Below are 20,359 nucleotides of genomic sequence, written 5' to 3' on the forward strand. Positions count from 1 at the left end.
TGCACCCAGGTGGTAAATTGAAGCGGTTTGCCATCCTCCTGATGTGTGTGTATATATTTATATATGCCTTGTAGACAATTAGGAGAATATGTGAACAACTAAGCACATCTTGGCATGATGTACGAATGATTATTTTCTGCAGAATCCTTTTAGCTTTGCCTTATATGGCATAGGGAATTCGTCTTAGGGAACAGGAAAGTAAAGATGGAATAATAAAAAAAAAAGAAGAATGCAAATGTGTTCATTGCCTTAGAATATGTAACTACGGCAATGTTGGGGCCATTGTGAATTTGTGAGGAAATGAGTAGGGATTGTTACCGAAACTTAATGACAGAATTACTGTATTTAATGTAAAGTGGATGTCAGTCATGCATTATATCTCTATATATAGTATATAAAAGTGTATATATAGCACACACATATAAATAGCATATAGAGCATAATCACCTGACAAAGTCATGATCTGTGCATCTGTAGAGACCAAAGGGCATCAGCAACTCTTTAACTAATGTTCCATATATATATATATATATATATACTGAGCTTTGGGACTGAGCTATTACAGGCCAACCTCATTTTCTGCTGGATAATTAGTGATGAGCCCTAAGCTTAGCTTCTCAACAGCTGCTCAGAGCCCACTGAGCATGTGAGTGTCACAGACACTTTCCAAGATGGTGACCCCCTGTGACAAGTTTGAAGTCCTGGATCATTGCTGCTATTGACAAGCTGAAACTTTAGGCTGGTGCAATAAGTTCAGTATATAAAATATGCCATTTTTAGCCATACTAACTTTTAGGGGTTAGTTCTCCTTTTAAACAAAAGCCCTATAGAATATTTGTAAAGGCTATGTTTTTAATTGTTAATTCACTGTCACTCTTTATACTAGACCTTTTCCTTTTTTTCCTCTAAATCTGTGAATTGATAGAAATTATGTTTGAATTTATAAAATTTGCTTGAATTTATAAAAATCATGAAAGAATAAAGATCTGGTTGTTGTTGGATCAATGTACTGTAATTAAATCGAATAGTCATTAGTGCACTCATTTTGGTATGAGGTTTGCGATAATTATTTGTTAAGGAAATGAATGCACTTTAAGCAGTATGATATTTACATAAAGAACACAAACGAAAGGAAATAAAAGTACAGTTTAACTAAACCTAAGCTTCAAAATAGTTTCCCCTAGTCACTTCCTCCCGTGACACAGAATGGTTAAATGTCTTATTGCCTATAGTGAATCTTAACTTGAAAAATGTAAACAATATAAAATGAGATATGACATATGAAGGCCATACTGACGCCTCTTTTAATTGTCCCTGTCCTTTAAAAAATCCTTATAAAAGGGACAACTAGCCAAGGAGAAGACCATTGTCTCTGAAAGCAGTTGCAATGGCAATGCATATATTGCTAGCCTTGCCGATTTTGTTCTTGGCATCTGATAGATCCCATGCCCAGGTGTCACCAACTATAGGTAAGTACCATAATTATTCTTTAATTATCTTAATAAATATATATATATATCTTTGTGAAGATATAGTACTTTGCAGCGTAGTGGTAGCAAATTTTTGCCTGGCGAAGTGGCACCAAGAGTGCAAAGTGTTAGCTGGCGACTATTCGCCCTTTAGTGAATCTGCCCCATAGTGTTCACAGCTTACCAACTGTTTCAGATTGAGCTGTTTAAAGTAGTTTAATTATGTTTAATCATGCTTATTACTTTTCTTAATGATAGCTTCATTATGCAACTATCTATTATTTAGAGCTGTGAAGGGGGTTATTTCTCAGAGGTCAAGTGTTAGAGTTGTTTTTACCTCAAATGGACTCAAAATTCTAATGGTATCTTATTTAAGAAAAAACTCAAACGGCAAAACCCCAATTCTGCGAGTCCCGCAACCTGAAAACTCAAAATCGAGTTTTCAGCAAAAAAAAAAACCTCTAATCGCTTGAATCATTTGAGTTTTTGGGCAAAAGCCTTGAACACCAACAGGCTTTTAAAGGAGAAATTAACCTGTGGGGGAAAAAACCCATACCACCCACCCCAGGTAGACCTCTCTCCCTCCCCCCCCCCCAGGCTAACTACCCCCCGGGGAAATGCCCCATACACCATACTTACCCCTCGATGCAGATTCTTCCAGCGAAGTTCCACACATCCATCTTATGCGTCCTCTGTAAGCTGACTGGGAGATCGGTATTTCTGCGCATGCACAGTTGGAGCAGTTTGCTGGTTTGCGACAACTGCACATGCGCGGAATTACACCGAAATTGCCGATCTCTCAGTCAGCTTACAGAGGATGCAGAAGATAGACGCGTGGAACTTTGTTGTGAGAATATGTGCTGAGGGGTAAGTATGGAGTAAGGGGTATTTCCCGGGGCAGTAGTTAGCCTGGGGGGAGGAGGGAGGGAAGTCTACCTGGGGTGGAGGGTATGGGGTTTTGGGAAGTCTACCTAGGGTGGAGGGTACAGGGTTTTTTCCCACAGGTTGATTTCTCCTTTAACGTCCTCAAAAGGTTCATGGGAAAAATCCATGAAAACTCAGAATTTTGCCCGAAAACTCAGAAAACGTTGGGGTATTGCCAAAAACCCAGCGCACATTAAAAAAATCATTGGGACTTCTCCCATTGACTTATATGCAACCTCGACAAGTCTGAGATGCCGGATTTTCAGATTCGGACTTTTCCATCCTCAGGGTTTAATAAATTCAGAAAAATTTTTGATAGATTTTTAGATAACAGCTGCAGGTGGTACATTAGTCATACAGATGTAGCTAATCATTGAAATATACATATGCACATGCTAACCAACTTTAGCCTATAATACACAACAGTCATGAATATGTTTGTGCATAGTGGTGTAATTTCTGTAAATTAAATTTGTGTACAGGTATGGAACCCGTTATCCAGAAAGCTCCAAATTGCAGAAAGGCCATCTCCTATAGACTCTTTTTTATCCAAATAATTTTTCTTTTTCTCTGTAGTATTAAAACAGTACCATGTACTTGATCCAAACTAAGGTATAATGAAACCTTATTGGAAGCAAAAACCAGCCTATTGGGTTTATGTAATGTCTACAAGTTTTTCTAGTAGACTTAAGGTATGAAGATCCAAATTACAGAAAGATAACTTATTCGGAAAACCCCATGTCCCAAGCATTTTGGGTAACTGGTCCCATACCGTTATTATAATAAATAATGCAGCCCCGTTTGTAAAATATAGCAACTATAATTATACAGTTACCACAATTTCATTTTCTCATTATTTTTATAAAATAGATGCATAAAAAGATGAAAACAGAACATATTTGGCTTTCCAATGAGTTATTACTTGTAATTGTACCATATCTGGCCCTTATTTATTGGACACCAACTGCCATAAGATGTAACAGCTCAGCAATACCCATTCCCAGGACGTTTTCTGGGTAGCTGCTTTTTCCACGATTGTCCCATGCTTCTGGAATGCTCTACCATCTTGCTTTATTTATTTACTAAACTCCGAATGCAAAATCACGAAAATGTCATGATTTTTTGATAAAATCTGACTTTTAAAAAAATCCGAATTTCTCTGAATTTATTAAACCCCGAGGATTAGTGATGGGTGAATTTTCCTAGGCGTTTTTCGAATTTATTCACTGGCGGCGAATCACGCGAATTCGCGCCTGGCGAATAAATCCGCCCATCAATACCGAGGATGGGAAAAGTCAGAATTTGAAAATCCGGCATCTCAGACCTGTTGAGGTTGAATATAAGTCCCAATGACTTTTTTTTGATGTGCGCTGGGTTTTTGGCAATACCCCAACGTTTTTGGAGTTTTCAGGCAAAATTCTGAGTTTTCGGGTAAAAAAATCTTTTTTTCCCGCAAACAGAATTTTCGGGAAAGTGTATTACTAAATAAGCCCAAGACACTTGTGCGGATTTGGTCTTTTTTCAGAAAATATTGAGATAAATTCAGACTTTGATAAATAACCTCCTAACCCTGTACTCAGGGAAACACTGTTCACTTAGGAATTACTTTACAGATGAAGCATTATTCTCTACCATGTTGGATAGAGGTCTGTCTCTTGTTCCCAGTGGTGAACGTATTTGTGTTATAAAAACAAATACACAGCAGAACATAAAGTTTTTTGGAGAAGTATTCACCATAAATGCTAGAATTAATTTTAGAGTCTTCAAAATTTTCCTCAGTGTACAATTGTTTTAAAGGGACCCATCACCCAAAAAAATTATTCAAAATCTTATTTTATCACATTATTCAAGCAAAATTAACTTAACTTACACTATATAAATGATTTGAATCTTGTTTCCCTTAGTCTGGGAATTCATAATTATAGCAAGCAGACAGAAGCCATTTTGTGGACACTGTTATTAAGACAATCCTTGTATCATCTCAGAATCTTGTTTGTGCACCAGAATGGGGGACCTAATGTCCATCCCCATGTACTGGCTACACAATTAAATGGTGAAGAGAATGGGGGAATGTGGGGAGAGCAGTGGCATCTAGGAAGTGCTGAATGGAAAGTGAAAGTAAAAGTAATTGTCTGCTCCGCCTCTATACATAAGGCATAGAGGAGTGGCAGACAATATTTGACTGACAGCTGAAATTTTTAAATGAGCTTACAACAGCTATGAATGCCTTAATAAAAAATAGAAATTGGATTTCATGTTTAATTAGAAAAGGACTTTTATTATGCAACTTTTTGTGTCTGAGTCCACTTTAACTAACTTATGAAAATACTTTTGTAGATCCTTGTTTGAGTCTTTCCTTGAACTTTTATTAAAAGCTTTGTTTATTTTGTCTTTCAGGAACACATTCCCTGACATATTTGGTGGACACTACAGGCTCAATGTACTATAACATTCAACAGTTGAAATTGGTTAATGACTGGCTTCTTGATCAGATAGTGGCACAATTGCCATGCGGAGATCGAAATTATACAATGGTTGAATTTAATGACCCAAGTATATATTTTTTCTTTTACCTTTATTAAGAAAGAAAATATTATAACGTCAGTTATCAGTTATTCTACACATGTTTAGAGAATGTTTAGGAAATTTGCACGTGCTCCTGACAGATTTACTTAACCTTCATAATAATTGTGTTTTTATTCAATAACCTAGAAATAAATTTGAGTGTTGTGAGGAGAATTATATGGATTTCAGAAGTCTGGGGAAAGTCCATAATAGAAAGTACTAAAACAAAATAGTTTTGATTTCATAATGTAGAATACTAGTGACTTTTGCAAACCACTATTTTCCAAGTAAAGATCAATTGCTGGTAGCCTAACAGAAGAGTTTAATGCATCAACTTCTAGTTTCTAGAAGTTGTGCTAGAGCTGGTGAGAGATGAGACTGTAGGGGTTTATAAACACTGGACAAATCTGCACATGGGCAGTAACCTACGCCAACCAATTAGATGTTTGCTTTTATTGTTCTAGTTACAGCCGGCTGAAAAAAATCTAATCACTGATTGGTTGTTCTGGATTACTGTCCAGGTACAAATTTGTCAGTTAACAGGCTAGGTGTGGAATGCTATGGGTGTGAGCAAGACCTTCTAGTTGATCAGAAAATGTTTTGTTCAATCCTTACCAAATAATAATTAAAAAGGGAAACAGGGATAGGAAATAGAACCTTCCTTATTTATTTCACAATACCCCAAAATGATATAATCAATGAGGTTGTAATATGATTGATAGGTTTGAAAAAGTCAGCCACACCTTTTTTTTGTGGTTTAAAAATTCCAATTCATACTGTATTCATACTCATGAATAAAATCACTGGTTTGATTCGTCATCTTAATTAGGAAAGTGACTTGTGCTTCTTAAAAGTGTAAGTGCTGCAACCAATAGGTATATATATAAATATATAAGAGCGTAGAATCGGATATAGCACTCCTGGGATTTTTTTAAAAAGTTCAATTTTTATTCCATGCTTATAAAATTAATCATTAATCAACGATTAATTTTATAAGCATGGAATAAAAATTGAACTTTTTAAAAAAATCCCAGGAGTGCTATATCCGATTCTACGTTCTTGTGCATTTTTCCTTCGGAGCAGCACCCGGGTTATTGTATTATCTATACTGACGGAGTGCGGATCTGGTTTGGTTGTATATATATATATATATATATATATATATATATATATATATATATATATATATATATATATATATATATGTATATATATATATATATATATATATATATATATAACCTGAATCAGACGCTTGCACTCTAAACCAGTCTTCCATGAACGTGGGTGCTGGGTCAAAGTATTTATGTAGAGTTCAAGAGGACCCGCACACCTTGGTTAGTGAACCAAAAATTTCTTTATTTTTCAAACTTGTGCACAAGTTGTGCACAAGTTTGAAAAATAAAGAAATTTTTGGTTCACTAACCAAGGTGTGCGGGTCCTCTTGAACTCTACATATATATATATATATATATATATATATATATATATATATATATATATATATATATATATATATATATATATATATATATATATATAAAATAAGAAATTAGAAAGATTAGAATGTGTAGATATCGCAAAATTTCAACTATCTGAAATTTTGGTCTAATACTTTGGGATACCATTAAGTTGAAGAAGGCAGGAGAAGGGGCTGGGGTCTCAATGGTTACTCTGCCTAATACTGTTGAAGAGGAAAAAACAAAAACCCTAAAGATCATGGAGAGAAGGAAGATTTTAAGGGCATGTAAAATCTAAAATAGAATAAGGCTAGAAATGCTGTATTTTGTATACTAAATATAAACATGAACTTACTGCACCACAAGCCTAATCAAACAAATAATTTATGCTTTCAAAGTTGGCTACAGGGGGTCACCAATAAAGCTGCTTGAGTTCTGCATGGCTGGGAAGTAAGGCGCGGGCTCCCCCTGCTGATCATAAGTATGATTGTTTCCCTGCTCAGCAGTTAGGGACCGTCTGACAATTCCTATCCACAGCACTAAATGAAGGGAGAATTTCACTGCATGCAGTCAGGTTTCTTATAAAAACTGTAGACATTTTTCAATTAAAGTATATTGGAGATAGGTTTCATTTTCATTAAAGAAAGTAAACATGGGATTTTATTTGTTTGCCTTTACATGCCCTTTAAGATAAAAGAGTGAAGTGGGATAAATTGAAAGTTTTGGAATTTATGAGGGATATGTTCCTAGTGCATCAGACTTGCCTCCGTTGTTACATCACAGTCTCTCAATGAACAGTTACATCACAAATTTCACATACTGCATATTGTTGGTTGCAGCACTTGCACTCTTGCACAAAACATGCACGTCACTTTCCTAAGTAAATTAAATTCAAATTTATGTTAGAATATTAATTATAGGTTATAATTATTAATTAAATGTGTCAGTCTACACGAGATATAAGGAAATTAATTGCAGGTTTTCTATGTTCCTGTGCTTGACCCTTCTCTGTCAAAGTCAGCACCAGTGCAATTCCTATCTAGCACTAGTTACATCAGATATGACCATAAACGAATAAACCTCACTATCTGAATGATCTTCTTCCTGCTTTCAAAGCTATTGCTAGAATCAAGCTATGCTGACCTATTTCCCTAAATCAATTATTGTCACCCTTTTTTCAGCATTTGGCCAAGTACACACAACAAATTCAATAGAAAAGTTTAAGTCTTTTTTCCATGACCTCTATGCCTACGATGGAGGCGACTGCCCAGAATTAGTAATGAATGGACTCAAAGTGGCTTTAGAGACTTCTCCACCCGGATCTATCATTCTGGTGCTCACAGACGCATCTTCTAAAGATTACACAGATACTGAACTCATAAATAACATACGTTCACTTATAAATACCAAACAATCACAGGTACAGTACAAGGTTTTTCGTTATATTGTGAATGTTACATTTTTACAAAGACATGGATCGCCACTTGAATCAAAGTTTGTCTTTCATTTTAATTCTTTTTTAATGTTCAGTGATGTTTTTATTTCCCTTACATTTACTGTTTTTTCTCCAGGTTTTATTTTTGACAACAGGGCATTGTTGGGATTTAAATGAACCATCCTTCCTCATTTACAGAGATATTGCTTCACAGAGTTATGGGCATGTCTTTCAAATTTCCATTTTAGATATGGGCAGGGTAAGTATATTTCTTGTGGGAACTCTGTATCTACAAACACTTCCCTTTTGGCTGCTCCTTCCCAGTATGGTCACTATACTTACTGAGACTAAAGCTGGCCATAGACATGCCAATAAAATTGTACAAAACAAGTTGCTGAGTATCATGGATATCATAACACTGACCAGGTTTGAAAGTTTCCTCTATCAATGCACCATGTTGCCTAGTATATTGTGCATTGGCAGATGTGTAAAAATGAAGCTGCAAACTCTTTTTAACAGGCTTTTAGATCTCAGAGGGATCTCTAGGAAACTAACTCTTTCTCCTCTGCTTGGTCCTCTACTAACTACCATAATTGTTATACTCATAGAATGATCTACTACATGAGCTAGTCATCACATTAGCTAGTTTTACCTTCTGCTGCTCCTAATTTGGCCTAACATTCTATCATAGGGTGAATCAGTCTCACAGCCAGATAAATCCCCTTTAAGCATACTCTAGTCATTATAACACCCAACTCAATTCATGGTCATGTGTCTTCACACACTTCTGATTTTTAACACAGCTGTGTCTGCATACAGGGGCCCTGCTCCATTCCTGTGCTGGACTCCCCAGAGTAGCAGCGTATGGCATATACAGGCATTGTAGGGCAGGGGAGGCAGAGTTTAGCACACACAGGCAGTGTAGGGCAGGCAAAGTTGTAGAGCAAGGCAGGCAGAGTATAGCACACACAGGCAGAGTATGGCACACACAGGCAGTATAGGACAGGCAGAGTATGGCACACACAGGCAGTATAGGACAGGCAGAGTATGGCACACACAGGCAGTATAGGCCAGGCAAAATATGGCACACACAGGCAGAGTATGGCACACAGAGGCAGTGTAGGGCAGGCAGCGTATAGCACACACACAAACATTATAGGGCAGAGCAGGAAGAACATAACACACACAAGCAGTGTAGGCCAGTACAGGCAGAGTATAACACACACAGGCATTGTAGGGCAGGACAGGCAGTGTATGGCACACACACATACAGGCAGTGTATGGCACACACAAGCAGTGTTGGGTAGGGCAGGCAGGCAAACCTCAGAACACTTCTCTGTTTTCCTTATAAAGACATATCTCTTTGACTGTACAGTTAAAGGAACTGACCAACAGGTAGCAAGATTGTTAACAAATCCATTATATTGGTAGTTAATAAAAACGTAAATAGCTCTAAAACTGAAAAAATTTAAATTGGAAAAATGCTTAGAAAAGCATCTTGAGCAATTTTTTAATATTTATTTAAGGTCTACCTATCCTTTATGCATTCAGTTGAGTCACATTAGCATTAGCAGTATGTGTTTGTGCAGTTTCAGGGCCACCCTCTTCTTAAATGAACTTGAAGAATTGGGTGGCTCCAAAAATATTTGCTGGGATCTTAAATAAAACTCCATGTTATTAGCACACTGCTGAGTCAGTTGGGTCTGGCTGCATACTCAGCCTATTGTGTTATTTCAGAGATTACTTTTAGATCAAATGCCTTTTCTCCACAAAGAATCCCATAGAATCCAATGGGTGAGAAAACGTGCTGAGCAACAAACAAAATTGTTGCACCGCCTTGTGAGTCAAAAAAATGTTGTCCGTTAAAGTGAAACGGGTCAGATTCGCCCATCACAAGTCAAGAAATTTAACCAGAGTTTTCCTTTTTTTTTTCCCCCAAAGATTTTTAATTATCTGGACTTCACTCTATCAAGACCTATTAACAGCATTGTAAAAGTTTTTTACAAATACTATGATGACTTAAATCATTGCGATAACTTCACAGCAACAGATGACTTCACAACCTTACTGGTTATCACTGATGGACCAATTACTTCAATAACAATTGCCGGGCCTGACGGTAAGTGCATTAGTGCTGACATCTCAAAATCTTTCTGTATATTCTTGCCAATGAATTCAATTATTTCATTTCATCAATATCACTATGTATTTATAATTGTCAATACCCACAAATGAATATCCTGTAAATTATATTCTTATAATGCACAAGAGCCATGACTATTGTGTAAATTATATCCTTAAAAAGTGTGCTTAGTGATGTCATCATCAGTTGTAATCAGTGCTTACTGTATTGTTTCTGTCACATGACTTACTGAAACTTGTTTATTATAATAAATAATGTACTCCCTGCTGCAAAATATAAGGACATTAAGGGACTTATTTATCAAAATCCGGATTTTTCTGATTATTTTAATTAAAAAAGTCTGACCAAACTAGAATACATGATTGTACCTTGTTTATTATTAAAAAAGCACAATTTATTTTGATTGGAGATAAACAAGAAAAAATCGAGTGTGTGCACTTCTCAGGTGTGCACTTGTCTGGCCAAAAATTGTACTATACTTCCAAGTGTTTTGCACCATCCAGGATTTACAGAAGCAAAATAACAGTTACAAAAATAAGCTTTGTATAAATATTTTCTTCTTTCCTATTGTAGCTAAAGACCCAAATCTAAAAACAATTGTGTCTGAAAGCTGGGGATCCTTGTATGAGATTAAGAAGCCAGCCAAAGGTTCATGGAAGATATGTGTTGTTTCAAGCCGCACCCATGCTGTTCAGGTGGAGGGATTAACAGGTAATAATATTTTATCACAATCTGGAGTTGTTAAAGGGGACATAAACATTCAATGTTGCTCTATCCACATGTTGCTGTTTGCAGTAATTAAGTATAACTTTATATAAAACTGGGCATCTATTTGCATATTTCGCAAACAGCAAATGTTTTTGTGAAACTGCTGTGAAAATTCACCATGGGAAATTGTTGATCGTCAAAATTATTCGGACACCCATTGACTTTAATGCATATGGACAAAAGCCGCGGGTGCAAAAATTGTCGCACATAAAAATTATTCGGATGCCCATTGACTTTAATGCATTTGGACAACTTAGTTGTGCATGTAAAAATTGTCGCGCATAAAAATTGCCGCACGTCAAAATTATTCAGAGGCCCATTGACTTTAATGCATTTGGACAAAATAGTCACGCATATAAAAATTGTCCCTTGTGTCAAAATTGTACCACGCCGTAATAATTTTGATGCCCATTGACTTCAATGCATTTCGCAAATCTTTCACCGTTTTTTTCTGAGTTTCCCGAATTTCTTGGCAAAGCAAAATAAGACTACAAGGAACAAGATGGACTTCCTCTGTACTTCAATGAATTTGGTGAATTTTTTCGTCATTACGCAAATTTTAAGCTAAATGGGTCTAATTAGCCCATAATTACTTGTTCTTTTAAACAAAGTATAGGGACTAAAAAAAAGCAGTTACATAGTTACATAGTCAAGTTGCATTGAAAAAAGTCCAAGTTCAACCTCTCACAAAGGAAACCACAGTGCATATTTATACACATACTTATACAGACCTATCTATACACTCACAAATATATAACTATACACCACCACTAGTGATGGGCGAATTTATTCGCCAGGCGCGAATTCACGGCGAATTCACATGATTCGCCGCCAGTGAATAAATTCGCAAAACGCCCGCGAAAATTCGCGGCAAGAATTCGCCGGCGTAAAAAAAACATTTTTTCGGAAAAACGGGCACTGGCGTCAAAAACGGGCGCCGGCATCAAAAAACCGGGTGCCGGCGTCAAAATGAGACGCCAGCGCCGTTTTGCGAATTTTTCGGGCGCAATTCGCCCATCACCAACCACTACCTATACTACTGTAGATGTTAATAGTTACATTGTTAAGTTGGTGAGCATTTTCTGACGTTTTGTAACTGGCCTGTCTAAATGACATGCAAGTTAGGGGATACTGAGAAATTGAGAGGTAGTGGGTGGGAGGGGGAACACCTACAAAATGTGCCTCCTCCTGTCTGCCCCTCATAAAGGTTAGGAAGACATTGCAGATCACACATTTTAATACCAGAATATAGGGAGTCTGAAAGAACGATAGGTAAATGATAGGTAAATAAAATACATTTTATTGTTGACCTATTTTTTTTTATTTATGAAATTTTATATTTGTTCTCTTTCAGCAACCAACGATTGTAACCCAGGTAAGTTGTACTTCATTAACATTATGTAAACATATAAACAATGTTTTATGGATAAAAAGAAGGGGTTATTTCACATTAAAATTACATTTAATATTGTAGAAGACAGCAGTATTCCAAAAAAGTTTATATTGATAAAACTGAAGTCTCGCTGTCAATTTGTTTAGCACAATAATATGATATTTCTCCAAAAACTTCTGTGAATTTGGAGTTACTTTCCCAGTGATATACACATGAGTCTGGGCCACAATCTTAGAAGCAAATAGTTCTCTATGTGCCCATCCCAGTTGGAACTAATACCTACTAACAAATCCACTGTATGATTTATATTATAACTTGTACATTGACCAACCACCATTTGTTATATATAAGATGAATATTATATTGTAAAGACTTTGGATAAGACTTTTTGTAATACTAGCAGTGTTATCCAAATATTTTCATCATATAGGCCTATGACCTGACATACTACAAGTTTGTGTACCAAACTAGATCACAATAGTCATACACAACTGTTCATGCATACATGCAGGGAATTGGGAAAATACCGTGGAAGGCCACAACCAGGTCACCGAACAGTCCTGCTTTAGAACTAATATTGGCAAACAGAAATGGCAAATGGAACAGTAAATCAGAGGGGTGAAAGGAGAGCACTGACAAACCAGTTTTGGGGGGTAAAGAGAACAAACGGACCTTAGCATGTAACATTGACCTAACCCATGGCCCACCCAGTATAGCATCACCCAGAGCAATAAGATACAGATTTAAGGGCCAAATTAGCAGTTTATTTTAATTTGTGTATGGCCAGCTTAAGTCAACATTTACCCTAAAGCATAGGGATGGTGATAACCAAACCTACAGTACAAGTAATTTATCATATTCCTTTGTCCAGATATCCAAAAGAAGTGCATAAAACAATTCACAATCATCAGTAAAAGATTAGATAGTTAGATAAATGGAGGCATTACAAATGAATATTAATTGATTTAACAGAAATATACTGTATCACATATTTGTCTTGTCTTTTCAAGTAAATACAAGCTGTGAAGACTGCGACCCTAATGCTATATGTGAAGAGTATCCTGAATTCTTCCAATGTATCTGTAAGGATGGATTCAAAGGAGATGGCCTTTCATGCTCAGATGTTAATGAATGTGACTACCACTGGCTAAACAACTGTACTGATGGATATTGTGAAAATACTATTGGCTCGTACTTCTGCAGGTGTCCTGATGGCTACACAAGAGGAACAGGAAACACTTGTGTTGACATTGATGAGTGTTCCAGCTCACACCTGAATAAATGCCATCCATCAGAAATTTGCATTAATTATGATGGATCTTACATGTGCCAGTGTCCACCTGGAGTCATTGGTGATGGATTTGGCTGTCAACCTGATCCATGTTCCAAAGGTGTGTGCGGGAGTAATATGGAGTGTATTCCAAATGACAGCTCCTACTCTTGCTCTGATCCATGTGTTAATCACACTGTTCTTGATGAACCCTGGAGAAGTACTTGCAGTGACCTATATGAGAACATCAGATGTGACAGTGACAAAGTGGGATGGTATCGTTTCATTGGAAGAGGAGGAGTACGCATGCCCCAATACTGTGTTAAGGAAAAGAGTTGTAACACTGAGGCACCTATGTGGTTAAATGGATCACATCCCATTCCAGCTGATGGTATTGTCAGTCGCCAAGCCTGTGCTCACTGGGCAGGAGATTGTTGTCACTGGTCATCAACTGTACAGATTAAGGCTTGTCCTGGTGGATACCATGTCTATAAGCTGAATAGAACACCGACCTGCTCCTTAGCATATTGCACAGGTACATTTGCTATGCTTAATAAAAAAACATATACCTGTAATATTCAAGACAGTGGGGCTTATTTACTAACATATTGCAGATACTGTATATATTATGCTAATGCATTTGCCTATTAGGATGTTTTAAAAAATATATATTTTATGGGGTAGGTTTCTTTGTATTGGTGACATGCACAAGTGGAGAAGTCCCTCATAGCAGGTTAAGTAGAGGAAAGGTGTGATAGGTCCTTTTGGCTGTGCTTGCTGCCTCCTTCAACAGTGGAAATATAGGGGCCATGTACGACTGTGAGTGCAGCTGTGGTCATGCTATATTGGCCACAGTTGTGTGAAAAAATCTCATAAAATCTCAAGAAATCCATTAATTTACTGCTCCTTGCCCTTCTGTATAACTGAGCATAGTGTGTCTAGTGACACAGGTGAACCCAAATTTGGTGGTAGCTCCAGAATTTCCACAGCAGTTTGTGTCAATAGATGCAGTGTACTTGTGTCTAAAGACTAGGGCACACACATCATATTGACAGTCCACATCAGAAATGACAGCCACTAGCCATTGAAAATGTTCATTATCATTGCATTCAATTTGCCTCTAAGTGCAAGTTGTGTTGTGCACACTTAGTATAGGATGCAATTGTGTCAGGCACAACTCTCTGTGAGAGGGGTGGTATGATAAACCACAGAGTTCCATTATAATAGGTTAGGTATAGGTGGGTCTGATGGACTCCTTTAGTTGTGCAGGTTACCCATTCAATAGGCAAGGTGTATGGGGTTTCGCTTATTGAACAATGAGGATCACCAATGGCAAAACATAACAATCAGTTAATAGAAACTTAATTGTTCCACATGTGAAGGTATTTCAGTAGGGATGGGCTAATTTGACCCGTTTCGTGGCAAAAAAATTTTTGATGCGCATGTTTTTTTTTTGACACATGACGCCATACAAGTCTATGGGCGTTATTTTTGCAGCGAAACAAGGCGAAAAAATTCACCCATCCCTATATTTAGAGGGTTCTCAGGTAGAAATAAAAATATTTTCATTGAATCTTAATTCTTAATTTCATCAGATGCCAGATCACATAATGATGACTGCTCATGCACTGAGGATGAAGAATGCAGATTTGTATCCAGGTCTTATGGGTGCTACTGCAAGGACAATCGGACTATATCTAGTATGTACAATATATATTATGATACAATAATGCAAATTAAGCCTAATGTCCAGGCATGATTATACTCAAACATGGTATGGCCACTCACATTTGGAGCTTCATTCTGGTAAAGACAGCATATCCCCTGAGTCAGGCATGTTTTTCAAAAATAGTATTAAAATTGTATATGGCGGTGAAGGCTCCATGTAACAATCCCCCCAATAGGTGCCCTTTCAAGGAGATGGTATTAGGGCTAATTTACTAATATAGAATCTAGATAGCGACAGTCCCTTTTCTTATGGAAACCAGTAAGAGCTTTCCTTTCATGTTTTTAACTGGTAGTAGACCAATCAAACCTAAAGATTTAAACCTTAACGCATAACAAATAACGCACAGGGGCCCACAAACACACAGGGGCAGTTGCTGTACAGTTCCCCCCCCCTGCTTATTTACTTACTACAAATGGTGTTTTGCCATAGGTTCAGTCTCTTTTTCACATTCATGAAACTTCAAGAAAATAGGTGGGTTTTTTCAGATTTTTTTTTCACCAGTAGCACCTTAATATTTTTGGCCTATTTACAAAAGATATATCAATGGACCCAGGTAAAAAAATGACAAACCTAAACTTGGAGAATAATGCAAGCACGTTATTTTGTATGCTTGGAAACACATATTCTCTGTTAGCACCAACTGGCAGTTGTATGGAAACTCCTGAATTCTTAAAGCAACACACCAAAAGTAGCATTCTTTAAAGGGCATGTAAAGGCAAAAAAATAAAATCCCATTTTTACTTTCTTTACTGAAAAAGAAACCTATCTCCAATATACTTTAATTAAATAATGTGTACCGTTTTTATAAGAAACCTGACTGTATGCAGTGAAATTCTCCCTTCATTTACTGCTGTGGATAGGAATTGTCAGAGCAGGGAAACAATCATACTTACGAACAGCAGGGGGAGCCCCCACCTTACTTCCCAGCCATGCAGAACTCAAGCAGCTTTGTTTATGACGATCCCTAAGCAGCCCAGACCACACTGAGCATGTGCACAGTCTTGGTCTTGCAAAGATGTCTAACAAAGTTACAAGATGGTGACCCCCTGTAGCCAAATTTGAAAGCATAAATCATTTGTTTAATTAGGCTTGTGGTGCAGTAAGTTCATGTTTATATTTAGTATACAAAATACAGCATTTCTAGCTTTATTCTATTTTAGACTTTACATGCCCTTTAAACTGTAAGGCCGAATCACATTGTACATTACAAAGATTGATAATGTAAGCCCCTACAATCTATATTTTTTTTTTTTAAAAATAGATACTGTATGCCACATATTCAAAACCATGCAACACAATTTTTCCCAAATAAATCAACATAACACAAAGTTTACATTTTTACAGCACAATATCTGCCACCTGCTCTTGGGAACACAGACCAACTTTCAAACTATGAAAGCTTGAGAACCTCCGAGTATAAGGATACCATATACTTATTATCTGTTATTTATAGAGTTCTTAGTGTACACATATTTGCAGTACTTTCCAGAGATTATACATCATTCACTGCCTTATATACATTTATAATCTAAAGTCTCTATCACATTCACACTAGGACCATTTTTTTTATCAAGAACCAATAATTCTGCTAGTATATTTTTGGAGTAAACCCATGAAGGCATGGGGGGAACATACAAATTCCTTGCACATGGCGCTCAAGTTGTAATTGAACTTAAGACCCCAGCACTGGAAGGCACAAGTGCCACCATATTGCCCATACTCATAGGGAGTATATGTATGGTGTCTGGTTTCTAGGATTATCTAAATATGTATTGTATCGATACCCACATCTTTATGGATGCTCTGGTCCCTGAAAACACAACATAATACATGTGTTTTATAAATCTGTATCAGTAAGTTAATGGATAAAACCATAGATTTTTTGGAAACTACACATTCTAAATAATTAAAATGGGTAAATATTTCTTTGTACACACACTTACCAAACCATATTACATTATGTAGTATTTCTGAGACCTATAAACTACTGTACGCAAAAGGATAGTTGGGTGACAAATATTGATTTTGTGTGGTTTTATTAATTAATTTAAAACAAAAGACATATTTTATTGTATCTGTTCAAAGGTTTCAAAGACTTAACACCATCTGTGAGCTGTGGAGTGAAAATCATGAAAACAACTCTCCGCAAATGTCAGCTGAGAGCTCTAAAACTCGAACACACGTATATATACCTTATGAATAGTCATTGCTATACTTTTCTGAATGATAATACTACCAACACATATTCAGTTCTGTCCACTCTGCAAGCAGGGAACTGTGGAACGACGTTGACTGTAAGTAAAGCTCACCATGTTTACTTATATATTGCTCATTGTGTACTGAAGTAATATATATACTGTACATTTAATATATAGATAACTGTAATTTTTATTTTGGTCAGTGGTTGGAAGCAGCTCCTAAGGTTGACCATGTCTTGGTATCCACCTGGGAAGTTCTAGTATTGGGAAGTTCTAGTATTGGGAAGTTCTAGTATTGTGAAGTCCTAGGCCCTATAGCCTAAATATAAAGATGTAGAAAGAAAAGAAGAGCCTCTTTGGCCTGATTAGAGATAAACAAAGATATAACATGATTTGACAAATCTGATACCTTTAACATGCCACCCTGCTCTCCTTCTCCTCGTCCATTACTAATCCTTCCCTGCCACATCTCCTTTACAGCACAATGATGCCAATGTTTCCCTTTTAGTAGACCCACCCTCCAGCCATAGGCAAGCGTATGCACAAATGTTCAAGCAGAAGGGCAGCTCACAGGTCTGGAAAGGGAGTCAAAAAACACAGGCATTTCAAATACAGAGACCTAAACAACATCCCTTCAGTCCACTAAATAGTGACTTTCTATGGCATCTTACAGCAGCCACTCTGGCATTTGCCAAACCCAAAGATTGATATTTTTGGGCCTGATGACTCATGCCTGTCTCACTACAATTTCTTTGATAATTTCATGATATATGAGTTATGGGGGAAATCTGTATATCATCACTGAACCTCTATGATAGCTATACAGACTATAATACACAGACATAAAGTGCAGCTATAGCCTATTATCATACTGCCTAATCTGTTTATATGAAGAGCTGTATTATTGTTATATTCTGTTCAAACTGATACATGTTTGTTTTTCTGATTTTCAACAGACAAACAGAACCCATGCCTTTTACAAAACCAGTTTTGAATTTTTGTTTATACTGTACGGTGGCATTATCAGAGATAAGCTGATAACGACTTCGACTTGTATTTACCCCCTTGATATGAGGCTAAGTCTTATCACTGCTGTGAATCCCATTATCAGGTAAATGTATCATTTATGTCTGCCATGATTTCCAGGTTTATACATACTAAGATGAAGGTGGCTCTCTAGTCATACATTTTATTTATGATGGTGCCTATGTTTTATTGTATCACAAAAATATTTACTATAATTAACTGTTGTAAATATTTTTTGTATAGTTATCTTGATTCACAGGTCTGGAATGGGAGTCAGTTGTAGGAAAGCTTTTCAAAGATCCTTCTCAGTTAAGGAAAACTCCCAACACACTGCTGTTTACTCTATAACTTGCATTTATAAAGTAAATCAGATGCTGAACTTCATAGCAAATCATAATACTATATGAGTCTGTGGCAGCATGATTTTATGCGTAATAGATCTTGCCAGACTAACTTAATTTCTGTTTATGAGAAGGTGAGCAGGGACCTAGATTCTGGGATGGCAGTGGATGTGATTTACTTAAACTTTGCTAAAGCATTTGATACAGTGCCACATAGAAGGTTACGGGTTAAATTAACCAATGTTGGCCTGGAACATAGTATTTATATCTGGATATAGAACTGGCTAAATGTTAGATTACAAAGAGTGGTGGTAAATGGAACATTTTCCATTTGGACCAGTGTTGTTAGTGGAGTACCGCAGGGCTCTGTACTAGGTCCTTTGCTTTTCATCTTGTTTATTAATGACCTGGTGGAGGCATTGAAAGTACTGTTTCTATTTTTGCTGATTATACAAAATTGTGCAGAACTATAGGTTCTGTGCAGGATGCTGCCACTTTGCAGAGTGATTTCACTCAGTTGGGAAACTGAGCAGCAAACTGGAAAATGAGGTTCAATGTTGATAAATGCAAGGTTATGCACTTTGGCAAAAATAATATAAATGCAAGTTATACACTGAATGGCAGTGTTTTGGGATTTTCCAATCATTTTGTGGCCACTAAAGCAAATAAAGTTCTGACTTGCATAAAAAAGGGCATTAACTCAAGGGATGAAAACATAATTATGCCTCTTTATAGGTCCCTGGTGAGGCCTCATCTGGAGTATGCAGTGCAGTTTTTGGACTCCAATCTTTAAGAGGGATATAAATGAGCTGGAGAGAGTGCAGAGACTAAGTGCAACTAAACTGGTTAAAGGGATGGAAGATTTAATTTATGAGGGTAGACTGTCAAGGTTGGGGTTGTTTTATCTGGGAAAAAAGGTGCTTGTGAGGGGACATGATTACACTTTATAAGTATATTAGAAGACATTATAAACAAATAGCAGAGGATCTTTTTACCCATAAAGTGGATCATTGCACCAGAGGCCACCCCTTCAAACTAGAAGACAAGAACCATTTGAAGCAACGTAGGGGATTCTTCACAGTCAGGACAGTGAGGTTGTGGAATGCACTGCCGGGTGATGTTGTGATGGCTGATTCTGTTAATGGCTTTAAGAATGGCTTGGATGATTTCTTGGACAGATAATACCAAAGGCTATTTTGATACAAATATAGATTTGGGTATATTTAATATTTTCTGAAGGTATGGAGGGGTGTGTATGGATGCTGTATTTCATTAGGAGGGGTTGAACTTGATGGACTTTGTCTTTTTTCAACCCGATTTAACTATGTTACTATGATTTTGAAATTTTAATATGTTTCTTATGTGTTTGACGTACAGTGCATATTCAGCTTTTGTTGAACTTGCATCCTATGTTATAATCTTCTAATCATATTTCCAGAGAGCCAGTTGTAATTCAATTATGAAAAACTATCTTACTGTTTATCACATGAAAACTCTATTTAAGTCTATGGGGGAAAAAAAACTGGAACTGAATTAGAAGAAAAGTTTTTTGTCCTCAAATTGATTTGAACCAAATTGAACCCAAAAGTTTTTATGCTCAAGGGTGAAGTGTGCTAGTTTTTGTCAGATGAAACATCT

At 36.7% G+C, this 20,359-nt stretch overlaps 1 protein-coding gene across 1 annotated transcript in view; it reads left to right on the forward strand.

Annotated features, from left to right (window-relative positions):
* The first annotated feature begins 1,364 nt into the window (after nt 1-1,364).
* Nucleotides 1,365-20,359, forward strand: part of LOC121398225 (uromodulin-like) — a 28,056-nt gene continuing 9,061 nt past the window's right edge. The window contains exons 1-11 of the mRNA XM_041577111.1: nt 1,365-1,469; nt 4,791-4,946; nt 7,600-7,838; nt 7,990-8,112; nt 9,795-9,972; nt 10,570-10,707; nt 12,119-12,139; nt 13,168-13,962; nt 15,023-15,127; nt 17,242-17,450; nt 18,311-18,465. Coding sequence (XP_041433045.1) covers nt 1,388-1,469; nt 4,791-4,946; nt 7,600-7,838; nt 7,990-8,112; nt 9,795-9,972; nt 10,570-10,707; nt 12,119-12,139; nt 13,168-13,962; nt 15,023-15,127; nt 17,242-17,450; nt 18,311-18,465 — 2,201 coding nt within the window. The 5' untranslated portion in view covers nt 1,365-1,387. The remainder of the gene's footprint in view (nt 1,470-4,790; nt 4,947-7,599; nt 7,839-7,989; nt 8,113-9,794; nt 9,973-10,569; nt 10,708-12,118; nt 12,140-13,167; nt 13,963-15,022; nt 15,128-17,241; nt 17,451-18,310; nt 18,466-20,359) is intronic.

Source organism: Xenopus laevis, chromosome 9_10L, assembly GCF_017654675.1.
Source record: "Xenopus laevis strain J_2021 chromosome 9_10L, Xenopus_laevis_v10.1, whole genome shotgun sequence".
Classification (NCBI taxonomy): Eukaryota; Metazoa; Chordata; class Amphibia; order Anura; family Pipidae; genus Xenopus; species Xenopus laevis.